General features: G+C 52.6%; 9 protein-coding genes across 9 annotated transcripts; 4 read left to right on the top strand and 5 right to left on the bottom strand.

Moving 5' to 3' along the window:
• The first annotated feature begins 14 nt into the window (after nt 1-14).
• HER10_EVM0008270 (uncharacterized protein) lies at nt 15-3001 on the top strand. Its single transcript, XM_035477797.1, has 2 exons — nt 15-2129; nt 2215-3001. The coding sequence occupies exons 1-2, from the start codon at nt 1941-1943 to the stop codon at nt 2770-2772; spliced, it is 747 nt and encodes a 248-aa protein (XP_035332976.1). The 5' UTR covers nt 15-1940; the 3' UTR covers nt 2773-3001.
• HER10_EVM0011068 (uncharacterized protein) lies at nt 523-1082 on the bottom strand (the record flags this gene model as incomplete). The annotated part of the gene is made up of 3 exons (XM_035480510.1): nt 523-662; nt 744-1006; nt 1072-1082. 3 exons carry the CDS (start codon nt 1080-1082, stop codon nt 523-525), a joined length of 414 nt encoding a protein of 137 aa, XP_035333334.1.
• A 3092-nt stretch (nt 3002-6093) lies between the features above and the next one.
• On the bottom strand, nt 6094-10967 carry HER10_EVM0000905 (WSC domain-containing protein; the record flags this gene model as incomplete). The annotated part of the gene is made up of 4 exons (XM_035470672.1): nt 6094-7410; nt 7471-9470; nt 9539-10698; nt 10858-10967. The coding sequence occupies 4 exons, from the start codon at nt 10965-10967 to the stop codon at nt 6094-6096; spliced, it is 4587 nt and encodes a 1528-aa protein (XP_035332097.1).
• A 3560-nt stretch (nt 10968-14527) lies between these two features.
• On the bottom strand, nt 14528-17024 carry HER10_EVM0003911 (uncharacterized protein). Its single transcript, XM_035473572.1, has 2 exons — nt 16459-17024; nt 14528-16310 (listed from the first exon to the last, which is right to left on the bottom strand). Exons 1-2 carry the CDS (start codon nt 16945-16947, stop codon nt 15627-15629), a joined length of 1173 nt encoding a protein of 390 aa, XP_035332445.1. The 5' UTR covers nt 16948-17024; the 3' UTR covers nt 14528-15626.
• Nucleotides 17025-17206: 182 nt separating this feature from the next.
• On the top strand, nt 17207-18689 carry HER10_EVM0004775 (uncharacterized protein; the record flags this gene model as incomplete). Its single annotated transcript, XM_035474408.1, has 2 exons — nt 17207-17450; nt 17592-18689. The coding sequence occupies exons 1-2, from the start codon at nt 17433-17435 to the stop codon at nt 18687-18689; spliced, it is 1116 nt and encodes a 371-aa protein (XP_035332537.1). The 5' UTR covers nt 17207-17432.
• A 489-nt stretch (nt 18690-19178) lies between these two features.
• HER10_EVM0007083 (trichodiene oxygenase) lies at nt 19179-21106 on the top strand (the record flags this gene model as incomplete). The annotated part of the gene is made up of 5 exons (XM_035476649.1): nt 19179-19425; nt 19493-19619; nt 19681-20029; nt 20211-20884; nt 20944-21106. The coding sequence occupies 5 exons, from the start codon at nt 19179-19181 to the stop codon at nt 21104-21106; spliced, it is 1560 nt and encodes a 519-aa protein (XP_035332835.1).
• Nucleotides 21107-21433: 327 nt separating this feature from the next.
• On the top strand, nt 21434-22204 carry HER10_EVM0012547 (uncharacterized protein; the record flags this gene model as incomplete). Its single annotated transcript, XM_035481941.1, has 2 exons — nt 21434-22039; nt 22103-22204. 2 exons carry the CDS (start codon nt 21434-21436, stop codon nt 22202-22204), a joined length of 708 nt encoding a protein of 235 aa, XP_035333523.1.
• Nucleotides 22205-22248: 44 nt separating this feature from the next.
• Nucleotides 22249-22641, bottom strand: HER10_EVM0004546 (uncharacterized protein; the record flags this gene model as incomplete). The annotated part of the gene is made up of 1 exon (XM_035474187.1): nt 22249-22641. One exon carries the CDS (start codon nt 22639-22641, stop codon nt 22249-22251), a length of 393 nt encoding a protein of 130 aa, XP_035332512.1.
• Nucleotides 22642-25524: 2883 nt separating this feature from the next.
• Nucleotides 25525-26271, bottom strand: HER10_EVM0012764 (uncharacterized protein; the record flags this gene model as incomplete). The annotated part of the gene is made up of 5 exons (XM_035482150.1): nt 25525-25563; nt 25617-25672; nt 25817-25882; nt 25935-26018; nt 26100-26271. The coding sequence occupies 5 exons, from the start codon at nt 26269-26271 to the stop codon at nt 25525-25527; spliced, it is 417 nt and encodes a 138-aa protein (XP_035333547.1).
• Between the last annotated feature and the right edge of the window lie 1591 nt (nt 26272-27862).

Raw genomic sequence — 27862 nt, 5'->3', positions numbered from 1 at the left:
ATTTCTTGCAGTCAAAAACCGCCAAAAGAACCTCTACTGAACATCAGCTGACGCTTCTGAGTGTGCGCGCTTATCAGTTCCCTAGCCACATTTTAGAGTCCGTTCGATACTGTAAGCATGAAGTCTGATGCGACCAAGTTAGGTTGACTCTTGATAACATTCGAGTGTTCTGAGATCAGTTTTCTCAACAAGTTGCAACAACAACTCTGAGGGAGAAATTTAGCATTATTGTATCAATGCCTACGTCCGACAAGGGCCAGAGAATCGACCCAGGACTGGCTCGCCGCATTATCAACAAAAGGTTAAGTTCTGAGTTTTCAGTCGAGATTTATTGCAGTTATAGTCAAGCTACCGCCAACACGCCCCTTTGGCCCAGCGACCCGAAAATTCCATATTAACCTCTCGATGCACACCGATATATAATCACCGTCCCCACTCAGGCATTTCATCCTGATGATTTCACACACGACCTCGACCTCGACTCGCAAGTCACCGACCTTGGTCTCCTGTGCGCGCGCGAGCCTAGTATAGGCCAACGAGGATGTCACCTCGGACCCGAGCCGTGAGGTGAACCTCGGCTTCAAGGTCAAGCTTGATACCGACCATGAGGCCGGCGTCCTTGAGCTTGCCGTTGTCGTCAACGGGACCCTTGAGGAGGTTTCCTGCCGAAGTATCGTATCAGTCTTTTGTTCATGGCCTATAGGGAAGAGTGTGAGAGAGTAAGGTAGAGGGGATGACCTTACCGATGGGTCCGTTGGCGGGGCCGGAGAGACCGGGCATGGGGAGAGAGTTACCGAAGCCGCTGTTCTGGTTGTTGGTGTTGTTGTTGTTGATGGACTTGGTGTTGTTAGTGTTGTTGAGAGACGAGTTGGGGTTGCTGGTGCTGAGAGAGTTGTTAGGGTAGCTGCTGTTGCTCGTGCTCGAGTTGAGGGGGTTGCTGGAGCTGGTGGTAGTGGTAGACGGGTTAGAGGTGGTGGTGCTGGTCGGGGGAACCGAGTTCTTGGTTCTAAAGGGGAGGAAAATTCAATTGGTCGTGGGCTCAGACCTGTTGGGTGTGCTGGTCATACTTACGGGGAAGACATGGTTGCGGTGGTGGTTGACCGGGGACGTGGAAGGGGTAATAGAGGCGGAGTGGATGGACGAGGGGTTGAAGGTCGAGGGGACGAAGGTCTAGGAGACGACGGGCGGGAGGGCTGTGAGAGTGAAGATGGCGGACGTGGCGAGGCCGGACGATCAGGAGAGGACGGTCGTGAAGAAGACGGCGATCCCAAACTTCGTACGTGGATAAACTTGAGCGATGGTCTCTGGCGAAGCTCAGGCTTTTCAGGCGGTGGCTGCTGGTCCGGCGGAATCTTGTCGAGAGACTGCTCGGAAGGAGATCTTTTGCGAGAGTGCCTGGAGGCCGAGTTGCTAAGAGACTGAGGAATCTTGGTGCTGCCGAGGAAGAAGACGGCCATGACAGCTGGGCATCTGCTTCCTCTTTTATCCTCTGCTCGACGGCCATGAAGTGAGACATTGTCGCACAAGAGTAATATGAAGATTGGAGAACATCATCCAATTTTCCTTTCGTCCGGACGTCGCCGTCGTACGCTGCTGTAGCACTGCTGCTGTCGCCGCTGCTTGGGGGATTCTCGACAAGGATGCCATAGGAACCTGGTGGTGGAGATTTCTGCAATGGAGAGACAGCTCATTGACTCTCTGCCCGACGGGATATTTCCCGCGCAGCTCCCAGCAAAAGAAAGCACATCTTCGCTTTCGGGGGTGATGCCTGCTGATCGGTGAGCCTTTTACTCCATGGGAAAGACTTGAGCGGAATACATCGGGAGCAAAGTTCTGCCAGACGCTGGCATAAATCCATCCTCCGTTGGGCTGCATTGTCACCCTTTTCCTACCTGTCGAGTACACAATCGAGGCATCACCTAGACGATTGGAGAGCAAAAATGGTAGCACAATTTATCGTCGCCTTCTCGGCGGTCTTCGGCATGGCGGAAGCTATCCGACATACACAACAGTCAGCCAGGAGGAAAGAACATCGCAGCCGGAAGAATAACCTCATTATCCGCTGCCGCAAGTCAACTTGTCACTCCCCAGATATTCACGGGAAACATGTAGTCCTCTCGGGAGACAAGGTATCTCAGATCCCAGCCACACCAGTCCCGTTACCTTGAGTCCCAAACTAGATTTGCTAATGAAAGCTGCTTGCTCCCTTCTTAGCTATTTGTCGACACCGGAACTGATCCCGATTCTGCATTTGGACACCAATTTGCGGGCTACTTCCTGCCGTACCCAGACAGCCAATACGCCGGTCTGGTCTCAACTATCTGCGACGAGCCGCCCATCATGAACTGGATCTACGTGGATCGTGACACGTACGAGGTCAAGTTCGGGACCCGGCCGTACGCTCAGCACAACTACACGGGCCCGTTTGATTGCACTAGGCAAGACAAGCGACTCACATTCGCCAGTTGGGAAGGATTCTGCGTCGTGAAAACAGGGAACTTTTGGTCTCTCTACTTTGACGTCGAGCAGGACGGGCTAAAGTCGAAGCTCCCAGAGGGTGTGACTGCCCTCGAGGTGGATCTCTTGCGCGTCGAGGTGCCTGTTAAGCCGGTCAAACCTGAGGAACAGCAGCAAGCTGGCGGCAAAGAGTCCGGTCAAGAGGGCAAGGAGAACGGTGGCAGTGGCAGTGACGGCAGCAACAACCATGACAGCAGTACCAGCCCCCAAACGGGAACAAATGAGGTGGAACTAGAGTCTCCCGAGGTTGACTGATGTGTGAAGATGCTAGGGGGCGAGAGTAGCAAGGGGAGGCTGTTCATTGCTTTGAGGGAATCTTACTAAGTAGAACAACCAACGTGTTCAGGACAGCTTCATGAACGGAGAAACAATTTCATACCTTTAATCCCAGCTATTGCCTTGCCGAGTATGAAAAGTGTGGTCCATCGGACGATTCCCGCTCCCATTTCGCAAGGATCCATGTATCACATCTTTTCCATGGCGAAGAAAACGGTTTCCAATGGCAAAAGGGGGAAGTCCCAGCCGCCCCAACCCCGGATTCCATGTAGGTACCTCTCTTGAGCCTTGCCCCATGGATGTTCCACTCAAACTTGCAGTTGCCTATCCTGCCACGATGAAAATAACGCATCCTTCGTCTAGACTGGATTTATGACCCGGGCGCGGTCTGCGAATGAACAGGGGTCATGCAGATCTCCCGCTGCTGGTCTTTGCTTGACTCCATAATCCGCGAGCTGAAGTCGGGACGAAACAGTCCCTGCGGCCAGGCCTCATCCCAGCACCGATCATGGAGCCGTCATCGTAAATCTGAACTCGACTTCCGGCTTTTACCTATACGACACGTACATGAAAGCTCGTCTGCATACCTTACCTTACGGGCACCTCACATCGCAGCGTTGTGGAAAGTTCTTTCTCCTTCATCTTGCCGAGATGATACCCGCCCTATTGTTCGTTGTCCCTGAGACATTAATGGCGCCAGCCTTGCTGCATGGCGTGACTTTGAAGGTTTGTGCCCACCTTTTCCCGGTTCCGCTGCGAGTGCGGCCGACGGCTGAGGCTCGAGAAAAGCAATGCCGCGGCGCTTAGTCCTTACAATGAGGGGCCCGCATTGTAATATCGTGCCAGCTAACCGGAATTTGAATTCGCTGTAGAAGTCACGCCACATTCGAGGTTGGTGATTTTAATTTCATTATTTTTGAGCGGTCAAGCTCAACTCGGGGTTTCTTAATCGACTCATCCATCTTATATTTGCAATTCACTGGACCCCTTCCTTTTGTTCTTGTAATTCAAGTCCTTCATGCTCCGTGCGAAATCACAACTCTTCGCCTTATCGCTTGCAAGATGATCTGATCTTGACAAATCCGCTTCCGAAGAGAATGAATCAGTTTACTCGCAAAACCCAGCAAATCAACGTTGAACAGTCGCAAGCCTGGTGTGTTGGCAGATACCCACCTAGATCGTTACCCCACACCCAGCCTCACCCGCACTACCTAACGGGATCAACCTCGCGCGTGCCGGGTCCCTACGGCGGTGGAAGTTCGTGGGAAATATTCTCAGCGGGACCAAGACTCCAGACTCAAAATCCAGGAGCAGGAGAGGAAAACAGAAAGCGGGGTGAGACCTCAACCCGGGCCGGTCCAATCTTTCCAAACCTGAGACCGGACTGTGGTCTTTGCATTTCGCAGAGGCATAGGAGTGGAGTTGCCGCTGCGCCAAGGGATGCTACTATTGTCCTTGTACGACTGAGAGCGCCATTGGGAATCCATGACGGACCTCTCAACTCCCTTTGCAAAACTCTGCAAAATTTCGTGTCTTCACGACAGCCCGTTATACCAGACAGAGCCGTCAAAACCAGGCTGTAGTCTTTGCCCGGTGCTCAATCTCCTCCGTGCCAGCCTCCGCAAAATCGAGCCGGTCTCTTCCGGCCCTCAAACCCAGCGCCGCCGAAAGGCCCCGAGATCCACTCTTCGGGATGTTGTGCAGAAACTCTAAGCCCCGGATCCTAGCGCTCGTTACCTAGCATCCCGGGAACGATCGTGACTATGCACCCACCTGCAACGTGCGTAAGCCGTGACAGCTTCGACCCTGCCATAAACCATTGGGTCCAGAGAGTTCGGAGCGTGGCGGTTCAGACATCAGGAAGCATTGTAATGTCCACACCGGAGCCCGGCGAGATCCAGCCACACGACAAACTCCCAGCAAGGCCCAGCCTTGTCTAGATCCCTCGCCTCGTTGGCCTCGTTGGCCTCGTTGGCCTCGTTGGCCTCGTTGGCCTCGTTGGCCTCGTTGGCCTCGTTGGCCTCGTTGGCCTCGTTGGCCTCGTTGGCCTCGTTGGCCTCGTTGGCCTCGCCGTCCCAGCCGAGCGACTCGCGAGGCCGTGGTCACTACAGCAGTACATACATATGTTGGGCCGACATCACCCGAGCGGCCAGCTGGAGGAGGGCCCGCTATTTGATCCTGCAGCCTGCCGCAGTGGCCTGATTCCCCAAGGCTTCGTGGCCCTTGGCGAATGGTATATCCTGGTTGTGTCTCGAGCTTCGAAGCCTCGAACTTGGATTCTTGCCAAGGCTTCGTAAATACCATCTAGAGGATGATTGACGTTGAGTTCTCTCCGACAGGTGGCTAGGTGAAACACGTATGTGCTGTTGTGCATTGTACTCACCTTGCTGATGCAAAGTCATCATCCGGCCTCGACTGATCACATATTGAAGGGGCCACTAAGGGATTATGTGATCATTCTTGAACGGCACTTAGACTCCCTTAACCTCCCTTCCTTGCCAGCTCACTTCTGCTAGTCATATCTATTCTTCCTTTTATCCTAGACATGTAGTTACGTAGAAAACCCCATGATTTGCGAAGACTCTGCGAGTGATTATTCTGGAGCAACAGAAGTAGCATGCACGCATCCTCTCCTGCTAGCCATGTTCGTCAAACGTCTGCCCAAAATCAAACGGGAATCAAGGGTGCCAGCCGCGCATAGCGGGCTCACAGCCCTGTCTACAATGTTCTCCTTCCAAAGGGGCGGGACTCCCGCCGATCACTGTCGGGAGATTTACATTCTCCCACATGAGCATAATCTGATCTCGGGTAGGTACACTAGAAACTTGCGCCCTCATTGGCCCGAAGTCTGTGGAATTTCAATGACGAGACCACAGGTGCATATTTCCGTCAATATCCAATGTGTCAATAGCGCGCCTGCAGCTCGGATAAGTGTCGATCAAACAGAGATCGTCTCCCGCGGCAAGGAATTCGGCAGTGACTACGGAGTACTCTCTCACAAATCTCAGGGGGTGAATACATGCATATGGCAACGTCTTGGGGTGGCCATCAAGGTTGCCTTCACGGCATAAGAGTTCTTCTCAAGTGGAGTTAGAATGTGGTGCAATGGTCATGAGCAGAAATGTTGTAAAAGAAAAAGGCACAAAATTAACTAAGGCCACTCTTAAGACTAGAAGATAGTAGGTATCAATATTATATTTTAGGAAAAGGCTGCATTCGTTTGCCGTGCAGCACGGAGACCGTGGTCCTCTATAGGTAATTACATAAGAATAGACATTAAATCCCTCGCTAAATCGTGATTTATGTCGACTTGAAAGAAACCGTCGCGTTGGACTTTTGCAACTTCTCGAGCTCATCCTTGAGGATGTACAAGCTCAGTCTCACACCGGCACCGCAGTACTCAGTACTGTTACCAGGACACTTGAAAGAGCAGTCCTTGGCCGTCACGTTGGCCGCGGGGGTGGTGCCACCTCCGCCACCGATGTTGAGGGCGTCGCCGCACCAGCACTCACGACCGTACTCGACACCAGCGTAGTTCTTGTTGTAGCAGGCGCTCAGACACATGCTGATCGTCATGTTGTCGCGGTTGATGATCTGGGCCGGGAGGAGACGGCCGACTTGTGGCTCGGAGAAGCAGCCGTAGTAGGTAAAGTTTTCATTGCCGGTGGAGATGACTGGTCCGGTCGGGGTGGGGGTCGCGGAGGAGGAGGTCGATGTCTTGGTTGACGATGTGGAAGTGGAAGGAACCGAAGAGGTGGCTGAGGCCGATGAAGTAGCTGATGTGACAGACGAGGTGGCCAAGAGGCTGGTGGTGGAAAGAGTGGATGAGGTGGCCGAAGCCTTAGTAGTCGCCGGGATGGACGTGTTGTTTGCTGAAAGAGTGGATGCAACAGCCTCGGCCGTCACTCTAGCACTAGAGGTGGTAGAGTTGGACGGAGTCAATGAAGCGGTCGTGCTGATGGTGCTGTTAGACGCTTGCTTCTCGGCCAGAGGAGTTTCGGTGGTGGTCGCGGTCGTGGTCGCGGTTCCATTGGACGCGGGTACCAAGGAGGCAAAGGCAGCGGCCGTGGTTGTAGTCTCAGCCGATATGGTCGTCGCAGCCACCGGCGAGTACATGTAGACTTGGAGTCGGTCACCGGCACCACAGAATTGTGTGCTGTCGCCCGCGCAGGGGAAAGAGCAATCTTTCTGGTTCGCTGCGAGAGCGCTGCCGGTGCCGAATTCATCGCCACACCAGCACTCCCGTCCATACTCCGTACCGAAGTACTTGAGGCCTTGACAGAAACCGCCGCAGGACTCAAGGGTCATTGAGTCATTAGCGTACGTCCGAGAAGAGAGAGCGCGGACGCCGGTTCCCTCGGTATAGCAACCTTGGAAGAGCCAGTCGCCAACCCTCTCGTTTGCTGGAGGAGCGGTCGAAGTCGGGGCGGCTGTAGTCGTCGTGGTAGTGCCAGTCGGGACTGCACTCGTGGGCTCAGGCAAGGTGCCATCGAGCTTGTATAGGTTGAGCCTGGAAGGTCCACCGCAGTATTCGGTGCTATTATCCGCGCAAGCCATGCTGCAGTCGGCAGCAGGGGCGGCAACTGAGGCGGCGGCCAAAGTGTTTCCGCACCAACACTGTCTCATCATTAGTTGAAGTGTTCTCAAAGTCATTTATGGGAAAGATTTATAACTGACCTCCCCACCGTACTCCAAGCCGACATAAGTATACCTGCTAGCGGCACATGCTTCGACACACAGAGCAACAGTCTTTCCAGTTGTTGTGACTAGGTTAGGCAGGGCGCGTGTGTCGGCGGGCTCAGTGTAGCAACCCTGGCTCACGTACTGACCGACACCAGGGTTCACCTCAGGGCCCGATGGGTTCGGGTTCGGCGTGGGAGTTGTCGTGTTACCGTCCCATTGAACAGAGTCAGCAAAGACGGAGATGTAAGCTCCACCTTCGTTGGCTCCGAATCCGTTACCACCGCAGATTTGGTTGAGGTCGCCGCCGCAGTCGAAGTTGCAGTTGCGATCGTCCACCTTCAGCGTGGGGATGTTGGGGCCACCCCAACATTCAGTGTGATACTGAGTACCGCAGAAGACGGACCCCTTCTCAGCACAAGCAGCGATACACTTGCCGTTGGTGCTCGTAGCGTCGCCGTACAACTGGTTTGCAAGCTGGCGGCCGGGGTTGTTTTCCTTGTAGCAGCCGATATAGCGGTACTTGCCCTGGCCATTGCCGAGCAAAGGAGGTGCTTGTTCGGCAACAGCAGTACACTCGAAAGTGAAGAAATGCTTCTCAAAGTTGGGGTCGTTGGTGTTCATAGTCCAGGGTGCCGTGCCACTGTACGGGTCGGTGTTCCATTGAGCCTTGGGAACAGTGCACACCAGGGTTGCCGTGGCGCTCTCGCCAGGAGCCAGAACAGTTCCTTCGGCAAGATCAACCTGGTTGGCCGCTTGGATGATGCCGGCAATACCAAAAGGCGGCTTGGAAACGGTGAGAGAGAGCTTGACACCACCCTCAGCAGCAGCGTTGGTGACACGGAACTTCAAAGACCGGGAGGTGTTCTCGGTGACGTTGCCAAAAGTGAAGTTCTTGGTCGCGTCATACTCTACCCATCCGGTGCCATCGGGCGTCTGGAACTCGACGAGAGCCACAGGAGCAGGGCCTGCAGAGCCAGCAATGGTAAACGCCTTGGTTCCGCCATTGGAAACAACCTGAAGATACGCGCCGAAGGTGCCGCTGACAGAAGAGTCGAAAGCGATGCGAACGGTGACAGCAGTGTTGGCAGGAATTGTGGCCGGAACGTTGGTGAGGGTAAACTTTCCGACGGTAAGGGTAGCAGTGGCTCTGTCCCAGCTGGTAAAGGGACCCTGTGCGCTGCTGGTGGAGAACTGGACGTCAGTGATGGAAAGGCCCGAATTACCCTGGTTGGACAAGATGACGCTCTCGTCCGTTCCACCCGCTTGGCCGGCAATGACGCCCTGGAAAGTGATGGTCGGTGGAGTAATGGACAGCAAAGGACCCGAGCTCTCGCCAGTACCAGTGAGTCTGATATGGGTACCTTGGCTGTAACCCTCGGCCGTGTTGGTTGTGTTGACGACGATGTCGGAAGACACGAGACCAACGGTAGTAGGCTTGAAGGACGCGCCGATTGTGAATGTTTGACCGGCAGTCAGAGTGAGAGGTACTGTGGGAAGTCCGGAGAGGGTAAAGTCTTCGGCCTCATCTAGGCCGATGTCCGAAACAGTGACACCAATGACGGCCGTGCAAGTGATCGTGCGTGGGTCGCTCGTGGTTCCAACATCAACGACACCGAATTCGTTGGTAGCAGTGCAGTTGATAGGTGTCGTGACCGGCGAGCCAAAGGCGTACAGGTAGCCTAGGGTGGTACCTTGGTACATGATACCATCACCAAAAACGGCTCTCGTGAACTTTGTGCTGCCCGGAACGCTGAAAGACTTGATCATGTTCAAGTAGCCATTCTTGGGGACGGCCTCGAAGATCTTGAGCTGAGAGCCCTGTACGTCCAAAGTCCACAGAAGACCGGTGCCAGCTTGGCCGTTGAGAGTAGTGACAGTACCGTGACTGACACCAAGGATGTAGGCGTTGTTCTGAGGGCTGTCGGCCACCTTGGTGAAAGAGGGGACTCCGGCCTCACAGGAGAACTTGAAAACGTGAGTCGGGTATTGAATGACTGTTCTTGTTAGTGGCTCTGTTCGAATACGCGGATGCTATGAGAGGTACAATGGGGCTTTTGCTTACCGTTGATGTAGATGTAGCCACCTTCGCCTGGGTACACACCCGCACCGGCGTAGACGGAGTTCTCGTTCTGGTACACCTGAATCACATTGTCAAGGCCATTAGCACCGTTACGGTAGCCACCCAAGTCGTCCAAGTTGAGCCAATACGTCTTGCCACTCTTTCCAGTCACCACACCAATGCGCTTTACGTCGCCACAGGAGAACGTGCTGGGCAGAATCTGCAGGGGACTCGTTCCCAAGTCCTTGTCGGCGCCGTCCAGAGCTTGCTTCTCCCATGGCATGAAGAAATCGACCAAGCTCAAACTTCCATCGGCGTTGATTGTCATGTGAACAGCGGCTTCTTCCAGAGATGTCGGGGGCGTGCGGCCGTTGACGGGAATGGTGCTGAGCTGGGAGGCGTATCCGTTACCAGTAGCGTAGAACAAAGAACCTGCATCATCGGAAGCGAGACCGCCGCCAGACATCCAGACACCACCGCCCTTGACATCCACGGGGACACCGTCACCTTCGGTAGCGAAACGCTCGACGTTGGCACCACTGGTCTTGTCGAAGCCCATAATCCAACCTGTGAAGTTATATTGAACACAGTGAGAAGCAAAGCCAGCATAGATGTAGTTGCCGACGTGCAAAAGAGCAGGTCGCTGATGATGAATACCGCCATTAAAAGAGCGAATAGGGTTGTTCCTCGCTACGGTGCCTTCGAGGTTGACGGGGAAGTTGGGTTTCTCGCTGAGGTCGTTGACGTCCAGGGCATGAAGGTAGTAACGGCCAGCAGGTTTTCCTTGAGCAACGCCGGTCAAGGTCTGGTCGACGTACGTCTTGGTGGTGAGGTAGAGGGTGTTGGTCGAGGCATCAATTACACCAGTGGAGGTGACTCCGACGTGAGGTTCGATATCGTAGCAGCCATCCAGATCGGCAGACAAGAAGGGAATGGCGAGGCTGCGGGAAGCGATGATGCTGCCCGTCTTTGCATTAATTTTGTAGACATTATTTTGTGTAGTCGCGACGTAGACGTATTGCGTGCTGTCACCGTCGGGCGTGTAAACGAGTGGCTGAGAAAAGATCTGCTCTGCGACGCCGCCATATTTGCCGGGCAGAGGTGTGCGGAAGAGCTGGCCGAACTGGGAGCTCCCCACGACGGAGGGGTCCATGTTGTGGTTTCTTCATGATGGGATCTAGCGTTAGAACTCTTTTCTTGGTTTTCATGACTGGCCGCACTGGTCCCCCGCCGAGCGGATCGCCGGAGGAGACGATCGACGCCGGGGAATGAGAGTGTGTCTGGAGAGATATGGGGATCAAGGGAATGAATCTTGAACTTACGTCTGGTACCCGGCTCTCGAATTGTCGCCTCCCCAGGTGATGGTGTCTGTTGAGGCCAGGCCATTGGCAAGGCCAATGAGGGCCGTCATCACCCACGTCTTGAAAGCCATGATGAGTGGCTTGTGACCTTCACTGGCGAGATGGCCGGGCGGAGTTGCGGTGGTTTGGCTCTAAACGAAGGAAGCACAAACTGGCGTGAGGGGATGGGAAAAAGCAGAACACCATCGGCCTGGAGGGAAAGACGGGAGGGCAGCTCTCGATATTATCTCTAAATTGGATCTTTGGCTCTCGAGCGCGTTCGGCTCCAAAAGCTGCTGGGCTGCTGCGCCCACGGGCAACGAGAAGCGTGGGACCCATGCAGGGCCGACCCATGGATGATTGGCGTGGCATCAGCAAGCCCACCCATGATGCATCGCATCCCGGCCCGTTCTCGAAAGCTAGCGGACAGGCCTAAAGTCCTAAACCACCCCGGACGGTCAGTCGATGGGGACGGCAGCACAGATCTGACCAGTGAGCCGGCGTCTTGTCACCAGGCCGCAGGAGCTGGGCAGGCTAGATAGGTCTGGGATGCAATATGCGGCAAGGTATGCGCAGGCGAGGCCGGGGATGGAGGGGATGTGCCAGTCGTGGACCTGTTCGAGGCTGGCCTCGAGCAATATTATCATTGGCTTGGCCCTGTGCCAATGCCTTTGCCTTTGGAGTTCGCCGTGCTGCTCTCGAGTATTCTGATAGGTGTCTGGAGAGAACGACAGAGCGCAAAGTCTTGATCTGTGATCCGAGCTGCCGACTTGTCACTCGTGAAAGGCGACGAAAGACGAGCAGGCCCCTGACGATCGCACTGAGAGCCTATACTACACAGTAAGAGCCTAAAAGGTACCTAGCAGTAGGTATTGACACCGCCCTGTCTGCCAATGGATACTGGAAGGGAGCACGAAGAAAGTCCAGCCTCAGCACTAGAAGGCGACACGAAGGCCATGCTTGCTGCGATGCAACGACAACGACAACGGGTGTCGGCTTCGCTGGCGTTGGCTGGCGCCGCGTGCGATGCCGCGGTGCAATGCTGCAGTGACATGGTGGTATCTTTTATTGGGGATCGGCGGAAGTATGCAGGCTGCCAACGCCACGCCGTCCGGTGTTTTGGGGCACACTATTCCCAGCCAGGCCAAGGGTTTGGAGCTCGAGAAGGTTCGGATGATTTTTGCTCGTTTTTCTGGCTGCCTTTGTCTGTCTGTCCCTGGTAAGCCTGGCTTGAAGCAACGGCTTGGAAGGGCGGACAGACATGGAAGACTCGGCAGTGGCCCGAGCGATACACGATGTGAGGCTTGGAGGCGTCCGACGGCGCCCGGCGAGACGGACGGGAAGGAAACGGCTGGTCGATACGGTTACTTGTGGATAGATGGCGCAAAGCCCAACTGGCCATCGATGCAGGGCGTGATGGATAGATGGATGGAGGGGTCCGAAGGGATGCGATGATAGTCGATGATGGGATGAAATTCAAGGATCTAGGGATTGGCGGATTGCGACTCGCCAGCTCGTGCAGCTCCGAGGCGTAAAAAGACACCGGCCATGAAAGATAGGCATTGTGAACCTGTATTCGTTCGTATTCGTCGTTCGATCTTCAGAGTGTAATAACACAGGAACAGTGCTAGGGATTAGGCAAGAGCCCAAGTGGACGGGAGTGTTGGTGCCGGGATGATTCAGGTTGTGTGTGTGGGCGAAGAAATGCAGCTTTTTTGACGACTTTCCTGAAGGAGAAAGAGGCAGCAGGTACGTACCCACCCAAGATACGGTTAAAATGAGGCACCGTGGACCGTCTCCACTCCGTCCAGTACGTACCTCAGTACGTCCCTGCTCTTTGCCCCACATCACCACCTGCGCGCTGCGAGAGTGGCTCGGTTTAATCGCCGATGACCCGACAGACTCCACCAGCCCCCGCCAGGATGTTTTTTTGCTGGAGTCGGCCCTCAATCGCCCTCCTTCTCTTTGTGCTCCTCTCTGAATCCCTCCTCACTTCCTTGCGGTTGACCTCCCCGTCCCTGTCGTCCATCATCAGCCTGACAGTCTCCGAATCTCCATAATCCACAATCATCGCGCAAAAGTGGTTCGTGTTATGGTCCGAGATGTCCTTGTCTTTTGGCCTACCATGCTCATGTTCATATCTAGATACCTTGTACACAGTCCGAGAGTCGACCTCGGTGTTTGCTTGTCTATGCCAGCACCCGAATGATCCTCCCTCTTCGCTGCAGGGACCCGTGAAGAAGACCCCAAGGACTGGTAGCGAAACATGGCCTCGTCGAACAAAGCAAGAAAAACAAAGACGCAACAAAACAGACAGGCAGATAACAATGTCCCATCGAGCCTGAATCACCAACGGTTTGCCAAGCACACCAGCCAGACACACCTACGTAGTATACGGATACACAGTACGGAGTACACATGCAGCAGACGTCTTCCCAAGAACCAATACAGGATGCCATGCCACCGGCTGCGCGTCTTCCAGCATGAAGCAGGCTGCTGCTGCTGCTGCTGCACGACTGGCATTGCATCCAATCCCCAAAAGCCAAGGCCTCAACGCTGGAAATAGCACTCTCCAAGTAACCTGACCTGCAGCTGCCCCTAATCTCCCTCAAGCCTAGCGCCACAGACACGCGAGTCTGGCAGAGACAGGTCCATCTTGCAAAGACAATCTCGACATGGAATGCCAACGCCTTTGTTCCTGGCAAAAGTCTTCTCAGTCACTCTTGTCGGTTTATGGTGTCAGTTGTTCTTGCTGTGGAGTGAGTGAGAGTTCAGCGCCATCGAGCTAACGACACATCAAGAGCCCGAGGCCCCATTCGTTTCAGGCGGCAAAGAAACACCAAACAATGCACTAACAAAATAGTAGTACAGGTACCCACGACGCCAACGAAGCAATCCAGGAACAGATCGGACCTGAAGATGCCGCTGCTCGCTAGCAAGACGCCACTTATGCAAACTCAAGCCCCTTTGCCTTTCGCCGTTTCTTTGACGCTGCCCGCTGGCTCTTTGAGAAGCGGCGTTGGGAAACAATCAGACCGTCGCCCACGATAGACATACAGCATAAGGTAAGGTATAGATGGACCGAAGGCATAAAGATACATCGCTAGCGCTTCTCGTATTCCACCCATGGCCAAGACGTCACCTCCCCTTCGCTGTCCGGCGTTCCTGGCTGCCGTATTCTTGCTTTTGTTCGCTCTATCTGCTGTTAGTTCCCACTACCAGTATCTCCTAGAGCGTCAATTTCTCACTATACCCCATTGCTGGTCTCAGTTTGCGTAGTCGTCGAACCCCCTAATTTGCGGTGTTTCCTCATCGCCATCACCTTTTTTGTTCTTATACTTTCTTCTGTGGCAGAGAGTCGCTATTGTCTTGACTCCTGTCTCATTGGTCCCCTATTATCCGCAATGTCTAAGTGAATTCTTTTTCTGTCTTTCCCCCTTTGACTTTCCTCCGGCCGGACATGTTCCGCCCGGACAATATCCAGCGTCGCCAAGAGCTTGTCAAGCCTGACTTGCAGGAGACCATTGATTCCGTGCCTGGGGACTGCAGCCTGTCACCAAGAGAGACCTCACCGAGCGACCAATCTCGGTCAGCAACACAATCAAAATCTGGTGTTCAAAGTTTGCCCGGCTTCTCACGACTTGCTGATTACCTACTGTGGCACGTATGGGTGCTCCCACTAGAGGATGATGATCTTTCTCTCATCAGGCCACACAATCTCCAGAACCTCATCTCCCTGGTGCACTCCCTTTCCTCGACCGACGTAGCCCTCAGCTCCCCTACATCGCCTAAACCCAACACCACCCCGGCTCTCCGTCCTTCCCAATATCGACAAGCACCAACAAACATCGGCACACCCGCACCACGGGCCGGACGGCACGGCGCCCGGCAGAGAAGAAGCGAAAAGCCACCCAGCACCACCCTACCAGCACTTCTACGAAGCGCTTCATGGACAAGAGGCTAAGAGCCCAATCAAACGCCCCATCGCAACTCTCACCGTGTGGCGTCAGAACACTGACCAGTGACCCCATCAGGCTTTGCTGCTTATTGACTCGCAACGTGGTTTCGCTCAGACGCTGAGCTTTACGGAGGTGCTTGTCTGCCTTAGCGTTTCTGACTTTCTTCTTGTCGTCTGTTTTGTCACCTATTTTAGGTGCTTTCATCCCAAAGGGACGGATGGACCGGCAATTGCTAGCTAGGCTAGCTGAACAGCTGACACTTTGGGACAGGACCAGACGAAAGCCAGAGACAAGCGACGACAGCTTCACACGCGTCCTTTCCGTCCCTGCGCTTGTGGCTGTCTTGCACGTTTGCTCGTGCACCTGCCTGTCTCCCTGATGCCGCGAGCTCTAGATCGCAACCCGAGGTGGATTGAGATTTCCTGAATGGGCCAGTGCCGATTCAATCAGCCGACTTTTGCCGTAAGACGGCGTGGGCTGCAGAGTGCAGCAGTGCAGACTGCTGCAGATTGCAGGCACCTTCACTGTCTGACCATGCGGTCAGCACGACCCTTGGAGAGTTGGAGCTTGCTTATCACAGCGTCTCACTGCCAAGTGCCTGAACCAAGTTGGAAGTGGCGAGTGAGCAGTAGATAGGCACCTCAGGTCCCGCTGTCTGATTGTTGGCCGTCTTTTTGACCGCCTTTGATCTGGTTATTTGATAGAAGGGGTATATCTCGCGGTCCATATGATTTCAAGACCTGTCAGAACTCGTGGGCCGATCGTGCATCCGACTTCGACCCTTGCATCCCGTTACGATTGACTGGCGGGTGAATCTGAATCATCACGATTCATCCGGTGGGCGATCCGTTGGAAGAAATTGTTGAGTGAAGTATGGCGCGTCGCCTCTCGATGCTGCTGCAATGCCCACGTATCGTAGTGCTCCTCCCCCACCTCTTCCAGCAGCGACAGAAATCGGTCTTCCAAATCCTCAAAGTCCACGTTGAAATGTCCAGCCGCGGAAGCGGAAGGGAGCCCGCCACGATAAAAGAACAGAGGCGCAAGCCGATCCAAACATATCGCCGACCCACGAAGCGGCCTATCCGGATGAGGATGGCACTCCAGAAGATCATCCTCCCGCGGCGGCCTGCTGAGATCCAGGGCTCCGAACCGCGTCAGTACGCGCTGCTCGCCGACCAGGTTCGGGATGTTCTCGCCGCGGTTGAAGGGCGTGAGGAGCAGCTCTGGGACGCCGAGGCGCTTCCACTGCCCTCCGAAGGGGAAGGCGTCCCAGTACATGGGCAGGATGCGCTGCCTCACCATCATATAGTTCTTCTCCCAGTCTATGAACTTGATGTTGAGGGTTCCTATGGCCTTGAGGGAGCCGAGGAGGCGCGCCACGTCGTTGGCCTTTGCCCAGTGGCAGAGGAACGGCGCGTTCCACTGGCGCCAGAACTTTTCGGTGTCGAGGATGGGTTCACCCTGACATCCTCGATTCTGGGGTATGTTAGTCGATACATCGCGACATGTTGGATCATGCATGGACTCGGGGCCATATAATCGGGCGGAACGAACGTGAAGTCAGAGTGCCGCGGAGTACAAGTCATAGTCGTGAAGATGGTCTTGGGGTAGGAAGATAACATACATTCTTGTCAATCATCATGAAGCGAAAACCGCTTGTTTTTCTGGGAACATGATGCGGCGAGTACCACGGCGCATCAGCCGGAAACCACGGCCCCCGAAACTCCACAAACACATTCTCAATCTTCTTCGCGTCTCGAAGCTCGTCAAACACGAGATTATCCATATGATTCACATGAATATACCGCGGCGCCGGGAAATCCGCGCTCTTAACGCTATGCGACGCAGCGATGGTGATCCACTGGTCCTTGCGACATGTCGCCGTGATGCGGATGGTGAGGCAGGATATCTCGCCCGCCTCGTTGCGGGGAAACAAGTGCGGCGCGAGTTCGCGGGCGGTTTGCTTGCAGGTGTTGATGAGGCCTAGGACGGGCTGCTCATCGCAGTTGAACTCAAAGTCGACGGGGAGGGGCGCTGCGACGAGGGCCCAGATTGTGTTGCGGAGCTCGGGGGGCAGCTGGAGGAGGGGCGAGTTTTGGATGGTGGAGCCCATGTTTTGCGCCTGGTGTTCACTTTGTTATCTAAGATTTGGCTCTTTTCGCTTTCCGCTCTGGCATAGAGAATTCACAAGATGCGAATGAAGCATCGTCGTTTCACTCGTGAGTGAGCACTCAGCTTCGGTTGGGAGCATGTTTGGAAGGTCACGTGGCGGGCGGTCGCCTGCTGCGAGATCACGTGGTGGCTCTGCTGCCTGGAGAGACGTCTCCCACGAGCAATCCCAAAAGGCACAGCATTGCACTAACTTCAAGGAACACCTGGAGACCTCTATTTGCACAGACTGTTCCATTCTTGATTCGAATTTGTCTCGAAATTCAAGAGAAAATGCACAAGTCAGACTGCATTTTGGTACACCTACAGTGGAGTCGTCAGTTGACTTAAACATCCCCCAAACGCTTCTTCAACCTTGATCGTTGAAAGCCATCCTCAGTCTACCAAGGTCGAAGAAAAGCTAGAGCTTAAGGTTTCTGATCTATTGCTATGGATAGGCAACATAGGGTACGTTACGGGGTTCCTTAAACTAGAGGGTTGCTCAAACGTCTTCAAAAGGCGGGACACTTCTTACTTCATTTCCCAAACGCTCTCTGACCTCACCATCAATGATCTGTCCATCACTCTGACTTCACAACCATGGATAAGACTTCTCTACTGCACAAACTACCCGGAGAAATCCGCAACAAGATATGGACGCTGCTCTGCACCACACCCGCATGGCGACCATACCGAGAGAGGTTCGGGCCGACGACAGGCATCCTCAACTGCAACAAATACCTATCCCAAGAATTCTCATCATTCCTCTTCCATCAGAACCCAAGAGGCGAGATCCCGAGTCTCACCATCGTCATTACGGCTACGTGCCGAAGAGAAGCCTGGCTATCGTTGGCAATCGAGCCCCAGTGCCCGATGGCCAATAGTTATCACTTCAGCAATCGTATCGACAACGAAAGGTGCTTCGACGTTAACGACATGGACAACCCGGTCTTTGACGTCCTCCGCGAAGCCAAACAGATCAACGTAGTCAACATTCGATTCGAGGGCCCCTGGTTCGTCAACGACGCACCGCTGTATTCGCTCCCCGAGAAGCAAAGAGCCCCGTTTGGAGAGGATCCGATTTACGATGCAGAGGCCTTTTGGCGGCAGTGGGATGTTCCGTTTCTTTGTCACTGGGCCAAGGCACAGGACGTTGCTCGGCTGCTCGGGTCGTTTCAGAGGATCGGGCAGGTGGCGATACACTTCAACGATTGGGGTCGGGACAGTCGAAGAGACGGGGAAAAGTATTGGCATGCAATACCGTTCTACACTTCCATCAAGGACTCGGAACTGAGGAATCCGGCTAAGGTATGGAGGCTGCTGATAGAATGCTTCTCATACGGGGACGCGGATGGGATGAATTTGCTCAATATCGATTCTTCCGAGTACAAGACCTTGTTCGGCATCATTACGTTTCCCACGAAAAAGAATCCCGAAGGGGGACTGGCTCCCCGCTATTACCATGAAGATGGGTTGGCTGATCGACTCGAGGGGCTTGGGCCGATCAAGAAACCACAAACTCTTGAAGAAGCCCCCAAGCACCATGTAAACCGCCTCTTCGCCGCGTTTACATCGCTTTTGGAACAACAGAGCGACGACATTTACGACGTTTGGGCCCTTCGAGAGCACCGAGCGGCGACATTGGATTCATCGCCCAGGAACTTTTTCCACCGACTGCAACGTCAAGGAAAGTATCCGATCAGCTAAGTTCAAGTAGGATAATGACAAGATCATAAAACTCTCTGAAGAATCGCGGTCTCCGACCGGTGTGAAGAACATGAACGACATCATGCCCAAGCTCGATGCCTCCGTTTCCACGTGCACCAGATAGATAGTCCGCCTGCCATGTTCAGGCATGTTTTAAATGTCGTCAATCCTCGTGCAGCGGTCACATCTACATTTACGGACTTCTACCCAGCGGACGAATACGCGATAACCAATCCGACTTTCCTCATTGACGGGCACCCATGTTAGCTCCGCAGTACAAAGCGGACCGCAGCCCGGAATGCAACGTTGTTTAACCCGCAGTCATCTTTAGCTCGCTTATGTTCCACAACGTCGCCTGGCTTGCATCAAGTCGTCTCCTCGTGATGCGAGGGGCATCGAGGGCTTGTAAAAACATCGTGGGAGAGGTGAATCGTAGCAGAGTTTAGAGAATTGCAACATTTTTGGGCTTTCATCTCACTTTTCGTGAAGATGAGTTTCATCCCCGAAGCCATCACGCCGACGTCCGTCCTGTCATGGCAGTCTGCAGCTACGCTCCTCGTCATATGGATCACCTATTGTCTAGGGCGCGCCATCTACAATGTGTCGCCTCTACACCCTCTCAGCAAGTTTCCTGGCCCCAAGCTGGCTGCCGCCTCGTATGCTCCCGAGTGCTGGTACGATTTCGTGAAGAAGGGGCGGTACACCTATGAGATTGTCAAGATGCACCAAATCTACGGTACGTGATTCATGTTGGGTGAGACTCAACCTCCCTCAGATACATCAGCTGATGGAGAATAATCTAGGACCCATAGTCCGCATAAACCCTGACGAGGTGCACTGCAATGACGTCCGCTTCACCGACGAAGTCTACGCCATCAACGGAAGAAAGAGAGACAAGCACATCCACCACATGATCAACCTACCAGATCCGTAAAACTCCCACCGGCACTTCTCATGTCTTTAGCTTGCTTGCCTCTAACTCCCATCACAGCGCAACCTTTGCTACCTTTGGCACCCTTGACCACGATCTCCACCGCAGACGGCGAGCCGCCGTCGGCAAGTTCTTCTCCCGGCAGCAGATGCTCAAGCTCGAGCCGCAAGTCTACGCATCAGCGCAGAAACTATGCGACAAGCTTCTTTCGTTTGCTGGTCCGGATGGCGAGGTCGTGCCTTTGCAAGACGCCTATAGCTGCTTTACGACGGACGTGATTACCGAGTACTGCTTTGGCGAGTCGTTTGGGTTTCTTGAGCAGAAGGAGTGGACGCCTAATTATCGTTCGGCTGTTTATGGGGCACTGGTTCATACGTTCCTGTTCAAGTTCTTTCCGTGGACGAAGATTGTCATGAATGCTGGGCCCTAGTGAGTGCAATTCCAGAATTACCTGCTGGAGCGAGTTTCATCGACAAGAGCTGACTTGTCTAGTCTCAAGAATTACCTACCCAGGGACACGGCTATCTTCATCAACACCTACGATGTAAGTTTACCTCTGTTTCTCGCTCGTCATGCATGAATACCCTCAGAGAACGGCGATTGATAAACAAGCACCACAGACCGTCATCCCAGCCCTCGTAGAGAAGGCTAGAGACCGCAAAGTTACAGGCACAGATGCCAACGCTCGCCCTAACGTCTTCGCCGCCTTATTCGACTTCGATCTCCCACCCGAAGAAAAGACGGTTCCACGACTCACGTCCGAGGGTGCCATCATGATAACCGCAGGAACGGAAACAACAAGCTACACGCTTACAATGATCAGCTTCCACCTCCTATCGAACCCCGGAATCTTGGAAAAGTTGACACGAGAACTTCAAGGGGCGGTCAAGGATCCGAAGCACCTGCCAAACTGGCCCACGTTGGAAACACTGCCGTATCTGAATGCTGTTATCTCTGAGGGTCTACGGCTGGCGCCGGGCGGGTCGATGCGCACTGGCAGAGTCGCTACCGAGGAGGATCTCGTCTATCGCGGGGAATGGAGGCCTGAAGAGTCAGATGTCGATATGGATGTGTGCCATGTCATACCCAGCGGATGGGCGGTCAGTATGAGCGCTATCATCTCACATCTCGATGAGAGGATGTTTCCGAACGCCAAAGAGTTTATACCAGAGCGGTGGATCGATGAGAACGGTCAGAGGAGAAGAGAGTTGGAAACTGGATTCATCCCGTTTTCCAAGGGAACTCGACAGTGTGTGGGAATGCCGTAAGTTTTTGACTACCCCTTGCAAATTCGTTGTTGACCCGTACTGATCTTCTGTATAGACTCGCCTACTCTGAGTTATACATCGCCTTGACTTCTTTGGTGCTGAGGGTCTTTCCGCGCATGCAATTGTACGATACCACTTTGCGCGATGTTGAGTATGATCATGACTTGGGCGTGCCGATTCCCGCGACCGAGAATGGCGTAAAGGTCAAGATCGTCTGAGTTACTAAAAAGTCACGGTCCACCATGAAGAGACATGCTTGCTAGGAAGTTGAGGCGATTATCTCCGAAGTTCTCGTTCTTGTCAGCTGGTCTAGTACAGGGGAATCACCATGCAGGACAATATCTGGGAAACCGCTGGTCTTTGTGATTCACTAACAAATATAGCAACGCCTCTCTACCATGGCTCCCATTCAGTCACTCCACCCATCTCCTTACATATAAGAAGACAAAGAATGAGAACAACGAACCATCTTCCACAAACATCCCTCGTTCCCATAGCCTCTGCGATCAACTAAGCAAAACCAGTCTCTCGTCAACTTCTTCGTCATGAGGCTCAACATCTGTTTTCTCGTGGGTCTGGCTGCCATCAGCCAAGCCGAACAGGTCTCAGTAATCCCCATCAATGAGACGACATGTCACTCTTTTCCCAAGGCTTCTTCAATTGAATTTATCCCTATCAATGTAACTGCAACTTATTCACCCCTCAAGTCTTCGTCAATTGAAGTCATCCCCATCGACGTGGTGACAGGCCACTCCCTCCTCAAACCCTCGCCAACCCAAGCCCCATCGAACTGTACATGCACGCACGAGGACACGAGAAAACCAGCCACCAACAACCGCCCGGCTGAAGTCCCCTACTGGGGCTTCAAACAAAGCTGCACCGAAATCCACGGTGACGGAGACGAAGAAGCAGTCATCTGGGCTTGCTGCGACACGACACACGGCTACGGCATCCAGAACCGCTTCCGACTGGGCCAGTGTATCGAGAATGCGCGCGGGAAGCTAATTCCACGCAAGAACGGGGGATTCTGGCATACTTGTGAGGATTGTGGACTCAAGGATCCGGAGAGACCGACGGTGTATAGCTGCAAGTGCTGGCCTATGCCAGGGCATGGTGCGAAACATGAGCGTGTGGAGGCTGAGATTGAGTTGGTAAGTATTGGGGGTAGTCTGATTTAAGTAAGAATGAGAATTTGGTGCTAACTATACATCTAGAACGACTTCATTGGTAACGATCATGGCAAGTTGGTTTGCTTCGGCGTCACGGAGCAACGCTATTGGGGAAATTGCACCAACAACTTTCCTTGGGATAACTAGACTACTTCAATAGAAAATAGATACACTGAGTCTCCTGATACTCTTCAAGACTCATAAGCGTGAAAAACCTTTGCGATAATCTTCCAGCCTCCATCAACCTTGATCAACGTGTGAAAGTCGGTGTACGCCGGGCCGTCGGGGGTGTTCTCCATATCGACCTTGACGACGGCAGTTGTGGGCGTGATACCAATGACGTCGCATCGGGTCTTAAGAGACGCGCTTGTACCGTAGGTGTCGAAGAATGCGTGAAGATTGGTGTACGAGCCTAACGAGAGTGTGCCGTCGGCCGGGGCCCAGCCGGTCATTTTTGCGTCCTTATGGAATGCGAGATCGAGGAGGGCGCGGTCTGCTTTTGCGACGCTGTCGACGTAGTGTTGAACTGTCTTAATGACTTCGTCATATTGTGACGTCGGGATCGTCTTGGTGTTTTTGGACATTGTTGAAGGCTGGTGTTTTTGATGTTTGAGGTTCGGGGACTTGTTGATCGCACCAGGTGTAGTTAATTATTCAAACCTCGGTGTTTGGGCCTGGCTTCTTTACACTACTTGTCGTCTCTTTTAAATACTTGAAATATAGCCTGTATTTTCTTTGAAAATAGGTCCGCGCAACTAGCCAGAGGTGCTTTCAAATCAAGCTCCGTGGAATTCCACTCCAGGTAATGTTCTTTTCATGCCAAGGAAAACACCTTGATGGCACCAAAATGAACCCCACTGAGGCGCAGTGAAACAGCTGTCGAATTTTTGGTGTTGATCCGCGGAAACCTGCCAAAACCGGAGAATGAAAGAATGCACCTCCACGGTGTGCTAGAATACTTCAAATGAGGGTAGTTACTTTCTGAGCTAATATTACAGCCAAGATTTCACTCGCCCGAGAGGACATATCTCGTATGATATTGACAAACACGTCTATAGGGGGGTACTATGTGCAAAGCATGTAGAAGGAGATAGGGACATGTCAAGTGAGATCTAGCCCCGAAGTGAGAAAGGATTTATAAAGAGAGTCCATTATTTAGATACCACCTAACCTGAAGTAGGGGGAAAAGAAGAGACGAAATTTTGCACGACCTCTTTGGCACGCGTGAAATCCTCGCCGCCACTAACCACATTATGTATGAACTCGTGAAGCGCCCCCATCTCCGATTGTTTCATCGCGCACTAGGTGTACAGTTCATTCATCCGATATACATATATCGTGGATATTAAAGCTTTTGGCGCTTAAGAATCAAGAACCAAGAACTCCAACAATTCCGTTATTGGTATATACGCGCATCTCCGATACCCAATCCTTCCGTACTTAAGGACCTTACCTTTCACGGGCGACCAAGTTTACCAATTCCATTTCTTATTTTACTCATTACAACCCCAGCCTCGACGTTTCCAAAGACTTCCAACCTGTTTTGTGACCTCGACAGAAAGTACAACCGAAAATACCCGAAAAGTTTAACAAGATGGACCGCCAGCGTCTACAGAGCAATGCACTGCATAGAAGTTCCCTGGAGAGAATCCCTCCTGAATTACTCATAGGAATTTGCGAAAGCCTAGACAACGTAAGCTCTCCAGATCCGCGTCACTTCGGAAAATCCCTCAAAAGTCTTGCGTCACTCTGTCGAGCATCAAAGCTTCTGCATGCTCTCGGAACAGCTGTGCTCTATCGGCGATTCCAATTTCGATTCAGCAGAGAGGAACCCAGCTTGGGGAGGCTCGTACAATTTATCTTGACGATCCAGCGGAATTGTCTCCTGGCTGGGCATGTAAGAGACCTGGATCTTGAGATACATCATGCAGATTATCTGAGCTGCCTGTCTTTAGACCGCAAAACGACTGTCCACGAATCAGGAAGAAACCTAGAATTGGAACTTGTATTGTCAGCACCCACGCTCCTAAGTCTCCGGTATTCTACTTCGGCCTTGCAGTTCGCGATTGTTTTAGCGCAGCACCTTATCATACGGCTGACACAACTGACAAGATTATCAATGAGGTCTCTTCATCCTAGCTCAACGCGCATAGTAGGTAATTGGGCCTATCTCAGGAGAAATGGACGACCAAGGAGCTTACCACTTTTACGAACCGTGGCAATTCAAGCAATGGAAGCACCCACAGCGTCCCAACAATGAAGCCCTAGTATTTTACAAGCGCTTTGTCAAATCGCGCCAAACATCACCTATTTGAATACTGACCTGGTTATACCGTTGCCAGCATCCATTCACATGGCAAACGCAACCTTTCACCTGCGCAGCATTGAGCACCTCAATCTGAACGGAACAGAGATAGGGTATGAAATGCTGTCTTCATTGCTCCACTCCTGTGGACCACTGAAAGATTTCAAGTATCGACCGGCCGGCTGGAACATATATGGATGGCCTTCTCGGACGCGAGAAACTGCCGATATCACCGCTGGGTCGATCCTAGATGCACTAAGACCTCACGCAAACACGTTGAAGGCTTTGGAACTAAACATTATGGAAAACGTCTTCCGTTCAGGCCGCCGAGAGCAGCTGAAATCAATGCGACATTTCGAAACTCTCAAATACTTGGCACTGGACAGCTTCTGTTACGACGGGGGACAGTCCCTGGGAAGAATTCTCCCAGGCAGACTGGAAACTATTGAGATCACATGCATGCATGAAACGATGCATGAAGATATCTTGGAGCTGGCGCGTTCAGCCAATTGGCTTCCCAACCTCAACACGGTTAATTTATATCCTTGGCCCAATAGCACGAGCTGCCCTACGAGTATCCTCAAAATCTCGACCATTGCTGAGCAGTTTCGACAAAGAAACGTAGTATTCTCATTCTCTCACGGAACATATCTCAACCGTGCATCCGAAGAGGACTGTACTAGGTTTCTGACCCGCTTGGCCCCGTGGTGCTCTTCCTCCGGATAGCTTGAGACAATAGCTTAGCTAGAATATGATTAGCTGTTTGGGTAGCACTGACGGAGAACAGCCCCGCTTCGTAGCCGCCGAACCGACATGGACTAAGGTAAATATGCTGATTCATCACAATGGACTAATCACTTGGTATTCATCATCATTGTATAAACTATACACAATTATTGAGCAACATCAGTCCTAGATGTTGTTGGCAGTAGAGCTGGTAATTGTCAGAAATTATGGTCAAATTAACCTTGTTCATAGATGTCGAGAATCAAGTGCAATAATATCTTCATGTGAAATCACAATTAGGGGCTGATGAAATCAGCAGAGAAGTGTATGTTGAGCTCCAAACGACCAGAATTACAAATCCAACCCATTTCGATCACCTACTTCATAGTCCACTTTCAATCACGGAGATACCACACAAGGGCCTCGAAGCCGCTTCTCAGAGGTGACCATTGACACACAACTTGCAGTTGTTTGACTAGAGAGTTTGTAAGCCTTCCGACTGAACCGAGAACGATCGAGATAACTAACAGCTGACAAAATCGTGGCTACAACAGCGGCTGAGCATTTGGAGTCTTCCTTCACATCTGGTTTCAGATTTCAGATTAGCAATTGGCAAGAAAGTTTAATTTTCGCTAGTTTTATTGTTTCACCCTGAGTACCTGATTAAGGTGCTGTCGAAGGCGTGAATTCGAGTGGATTGAGGGTGACATCACGATGGAAATGCTTACCGAGGCCGCGAGCAGCGATCGCCCACATGCAGGTGACACCACCAGGGGTTACAGATCCAAGGCAGCCTTAGCAGTTGTTAGCAAAGGACAGGAAATGTAAGACGAGGGATTCTCTTACTAAAGAAGCGGCGCCAGCCACAGTGCATGAACGGCACGTTGCTCCTCTTGTCGAGATCTCTGTTCTCAAGGTCCAAATCGGTGTCTAGCGGAATTGTCAGGCTGGTACTCTTCGAAGGATCTCTTGCATCCCGAAAACTTCATTCCAGTTGGAAAACGAAGATACCTTTGAAGTAAGCCTCGAGGGCCGTCTTCCAATCATCAGGGAGGTCCTTCGGGATCTCAATGTTCTCAGCAGCTCTGAGGACCAAAGCACCTTCCGCAGAAGGCAACTCAGCTGGGATGGCTAGAGCCAAAGGGGCCATAACAAGGCAGGCGATGAAGGAGCTGAACTGCATTGTGAAAGGTTTGACTTGGGTAAGATTCAAATACTTGAGTGATGAGACTGCTAGAGCTGTTGTTGTCGATGTCGAACAGAGTCCACGAAGACGCGAGTCTGTTGAAGCTATTTATAAGAATTCTTTGAATCTCAAAATACTTGCAATCTCAAGACGATTCACATGTAATCTCTTCATCACTATTGGGGATGCCTGGCCGCTCATCATCATGATCGCTGCTCCATGGATTCTACGGTCTTCACTGAACTGAGGTGGTTCATCGCGAGATGCTTCACTGCCACGCGCATCACAGTCAGCTCCTTATTGGTCAACAAAGCTCATTCTTGCTACTGAGCCCGCTGTGGAACGTTTAAGAGAGTTCATCGGAAAATAAAAAGCTTCTCACATTTAATTTCATTTCAGAATGGGGAAAATCGTTGTATGTATGGTTGGTCAGTTAGCATGTCAGCGAGTCAAGGTGCAGCCGAACATCCGAGCCGCGACTGACTCCTTGACGATCCATGCGCGAACTTAAAAAAAGTCAAAGACGGATGAACTGTGGTCTGGGCTTCGTGTTGTCCACTCAGATTCTCACAACAACTCCACGAGGATTTGCTGTCATCAAACTCTGTCATATTTAAGTCAAACCCCCCACTTCCTGGCACCCCCCTGTTTCTGGCACCCACAAAAACGATGGGATCACAACCCAACCTCCTCATTACTATTAACTATTGATCCTCAACCACACCCACTACAATACAACTGCCAGCCTCACTAGGGCATTCAGAGTCGCTGGATTCAGCCGTAATAACCTCCTTTTCACCCGCTTCGATTTGAGCCCGATGGATATCCCTGATGTTCGCAAACTTCGTGTTGGGATCGATCTGAACAGTCTTCCTCTTCCTAACTGCAGCGTTGGTAACTTGGCCCTCAGGTGAGCCAGCTGCTGCTGGGCCTGCCAGTTGCCTGCCAGGCCTGCTCTGTGAAGCCTTTTTTCACCTTCCTGAACAGCAGCCGTTGAGTGCTGGTATCATTGTCGAGTTGGGTGTATAAGTGCAGTTGACCGCTGAGCTCTGCCAGCTTCCTGGGTGTCGACCAGACCACTGCAGAGGAAGCAGAATCCCATGGCTCAACAGGGGTAGTTTGTTGACCATTATGGCATCGCTTTTTGCCCCGACTGGTTGGTTTGGGTGTGGTGGGCTGCAGAAGGCTCAGGTAATACCATAGGGTTCATCAGGGCTTAACCATCGCTACAGGGTGTAGACCAGTCCACTTCCAACCACTTCTGATGTTCGAGACTGATAGACCAGCAAGTCAGCCTTCTGGTAACAGTCCAGGAAGTTCCTTTTACCTATAATGGTAGAGTCGTTCCATTGAGACAAGTAACCGAGCTCCTTCCGATAGGCTGACTTAACAGGGCTGAAGACAGACTGGTCAAGTGGCTGGAGGACATGAGAGGAGTGTGGTGGTAAGAACAGTAAATGGATATTGTTAATATAGCAATTCCACATGAAGTCTGTCGTCGTATGACTCCCATGCCCATCCACAATCAACAGTCGAGCCTCGCCCTCAGCCTCGGGCATAGTCTGTGGGATAAACACCTTCTCTAACC

The sequence above is a fragment of the Colletotrichum scovillei genome (assembly GCF_011075155.1).
Source record: "Colletotrichum scovillei strain TJNH1 chromosome Unknown Contig00006, whole genome shotgun sequence".
Classification (NCBI taxonomy): Eukaryota; Fungi; Ascomycota; class Sordariomycetes; order Glomerellales; family Glomerellaceae; genus Colletotrichum; species Colletotrichum scovillei.
This window is presented reverse-complemented; position numbering and strand designations above follow the sequence as displayed.